Source organism: Amaranthus tricolor, chromosome 7, assembly GCF_026212465.1.
Source record: "Amaranthus tricolor cultivar Red isolate AtriRed21 chromosome 7, ASM2621246v1, whole genome shotgun sequence".
Classification (NCBI taxonomy): domain Eukaryota; kingdom Viridiplantae; phylum Streptophyta; class Magnoliopsida; order Caryophyllales; family Amaranthaceae; genus Amaranthus; species Amaranthus tricolor.
Window position 1 is genome coordinate 14,511,104 of NC_080053.1, and position 2,217 is coordinate 14,513,320.

General features: G+C 32.7%; 1 protein-coding gene across 1 annotated transcript in view; it reads right to left on the bottom strand.

Moving 5' to 3' along the window:
• LOC130818146 (protein ATAF2-like) overlaps nucleotides 1-747 on the bottom strand; it is a 2,063-nt gene extending 1,316 nt beyond the window's left edge. The window contains exon 1 of the mRNA XM_057684203.1: nucleotides 302-747. Coding sequence (XP_057540186.1) covers nucleotides 302-467 — 166 coding nt within the window. The 5' untranslated portion in view covers nucleotides 468-747. The remainder of the gene's footprint in view (nucleotides 1-301) is intronic.
• Between the last annotated feature and the right edge of the window lie 1,470 nt (nucleotides 748-2,217).

A 2,217-nucleotide genomic window follows, 5' to 3' on the forward strand; every position in this document is an offset into this window, starting at 1 on the left:
ATTATGTTTATAGTTTTTTAATTTTAGTAGAGTTTTTGATCAATCAATAAAATGAGTTTGAGTCGTAGCTTAAACAGAACCGGATCTAGCTTACTCATAAATTTATGAGGCGGGTATTAAATATTTTAATTGGATGAAGTCTTTATCTAATCTAATTGAATTATGAGAAAAAGAATCTTTTATAAAGCAAAATTGAATCGAAAAAACTTAAGTATACGTTTATAGGAAAATCATACTGAATTAAATGGTATTTAATTTAATAGAAATAAGAAAAAAAAAAAGGAAAGGAAAAATGAAATACCAGGAAGTTGCCAAGGATCAAACTTATAAAGATCAATATCAGCAATAATAGGAACAGAGATAGGTTGAGAATCACACTTGCGACATAAATAATGAACCACTAATTCTTCATCGGTTGGATGGAATCTAAATCCTGCTGGTAATACCAATTCTTCACTACTCATCATATTTTGTTTGACTCTGACTCTTGTTTCAATCTTCAATCAAAGATTAATCAAATCTTTTTTGTTTTCTTTCAATTTCTTCTCAGAATCTGTGTTGCTGTTCTGGGTTTGCTTCGATTCTTTGCTAATTGTTCCAAAGATGAAGCTGCTTGCTCAAACTACGACCCTTTGGGTACAAGTTCACATTTGTTTATGTAGAGAGATTTAAAAGCTGGGTTTTTGTTTTTTTTTTCTTTTTTATTTGCACGTGTTTGGAGCACTAAAACTTGAAATTTTGAAAAGTAGACACTACAAAATTATTGATATGTTGTTACTGGTGATGGCCACGTTCCGGATTGGGGGTTTCGTTCCGATTCTATTTGGTTCCGGTTCTATTTGGAACCTGATTCGAACGTTTTCGGTTTCGATTTCTCTTTCGGGCGGTTCTAAACGATTCCTTGGGATTCATGATGTGGTTTTGGCGGTTCTAACTCCCAGGTCGAGCGGGTTGGACCATCGGTCCATTCTTATTTTTCTTTTAAATATAATATAAAAATACTATAATAATGCGGACGAATCTTTGATGATTACTTGATTATTAGCGTAATTCATTGCTTGTCATCGTTATTAAAATATTTACTAAAAAGAAGGAAAAAAATAAATTAATAAGAAATGATAAAGATGATTAATAAAAAAAGAGGGAGAAAATGAACTTGAATCTAGTATCCCGAAGGAATTTTGAGCAACCTACGTATCCCGAAAGAATCAAAGCCCACGTGGTTCTTTGTAATACCTTTTATTTGTAGTTTTTGAATGTTGATTGATCGTTGTCCAATATTGATGATCTTATTCGTCTTCGTCATCATCATCTTGTTGGTTAGATGCTTCCACTGACTCTCTCCTCCTGACGATGATGCACATGTATTCATCATCATCCATGGATCATCATCGTCTTGATAATCATCGTTCTTGAGTCCATGTGTTTGGAGCTCCGCTTGATCCCAATCTTTCTTCCAAACACATATTTGAATAGTATGTGGAGCAAGACGAGATCTCTTTTCATCTAGAACTCTTCTACCTGCATTAAAAGTAGACTCCAACGCAATAGTAGAAGCAGGAATTGTAAGGATATCCTTTGCAATTCTCGATAATATGGGAAATTTTATTGATTTTTCTTTCCACCATTCTAAAATATTATAACTACCTTGTTCAATTTCAACGTGATCTTTAAGATAATTATCTAGTTTTAAATATGAAGCAGAGAGTGAGGAAGAAGATGGTCCTACAAAACTATCATCTTGGCTTATTATGTTAGCATGGGATTATAATAAGTAGGACGTGCCGAGACGCTAGCACGCCTAGACGTATCGTGACTTGGGTTATATACACTAGAATAGTGATTATAAAGTTCTGCTAAAAGCTTTTTACAATTTTCAACATAATTATGTACATCAGTAGGTGGGTGATCTAATGATTGGTAGTAAAATCCAATTAATTTAGTAAGGTTTTCTGTCTTAAAATATGGGTCTAAAATTGTCGCAATTCCATAAATAAAAGGAAAATCAGTAAATACGTCTTCCACTTTTCCATCATATCTGCAAGAATCGGCTTTAAAAATATATTATTATCATTATGCGTATGTTTAAGAAGATGATAAATAATAGTAATATATTCACTTATTACTAAGTGGACGTTTGGTTCGTAAACATATGAAAAAATCTTAGTTATGTGGACATACGCTTCTAATACTTTCTGTACGCCTATAGCTAGTTCC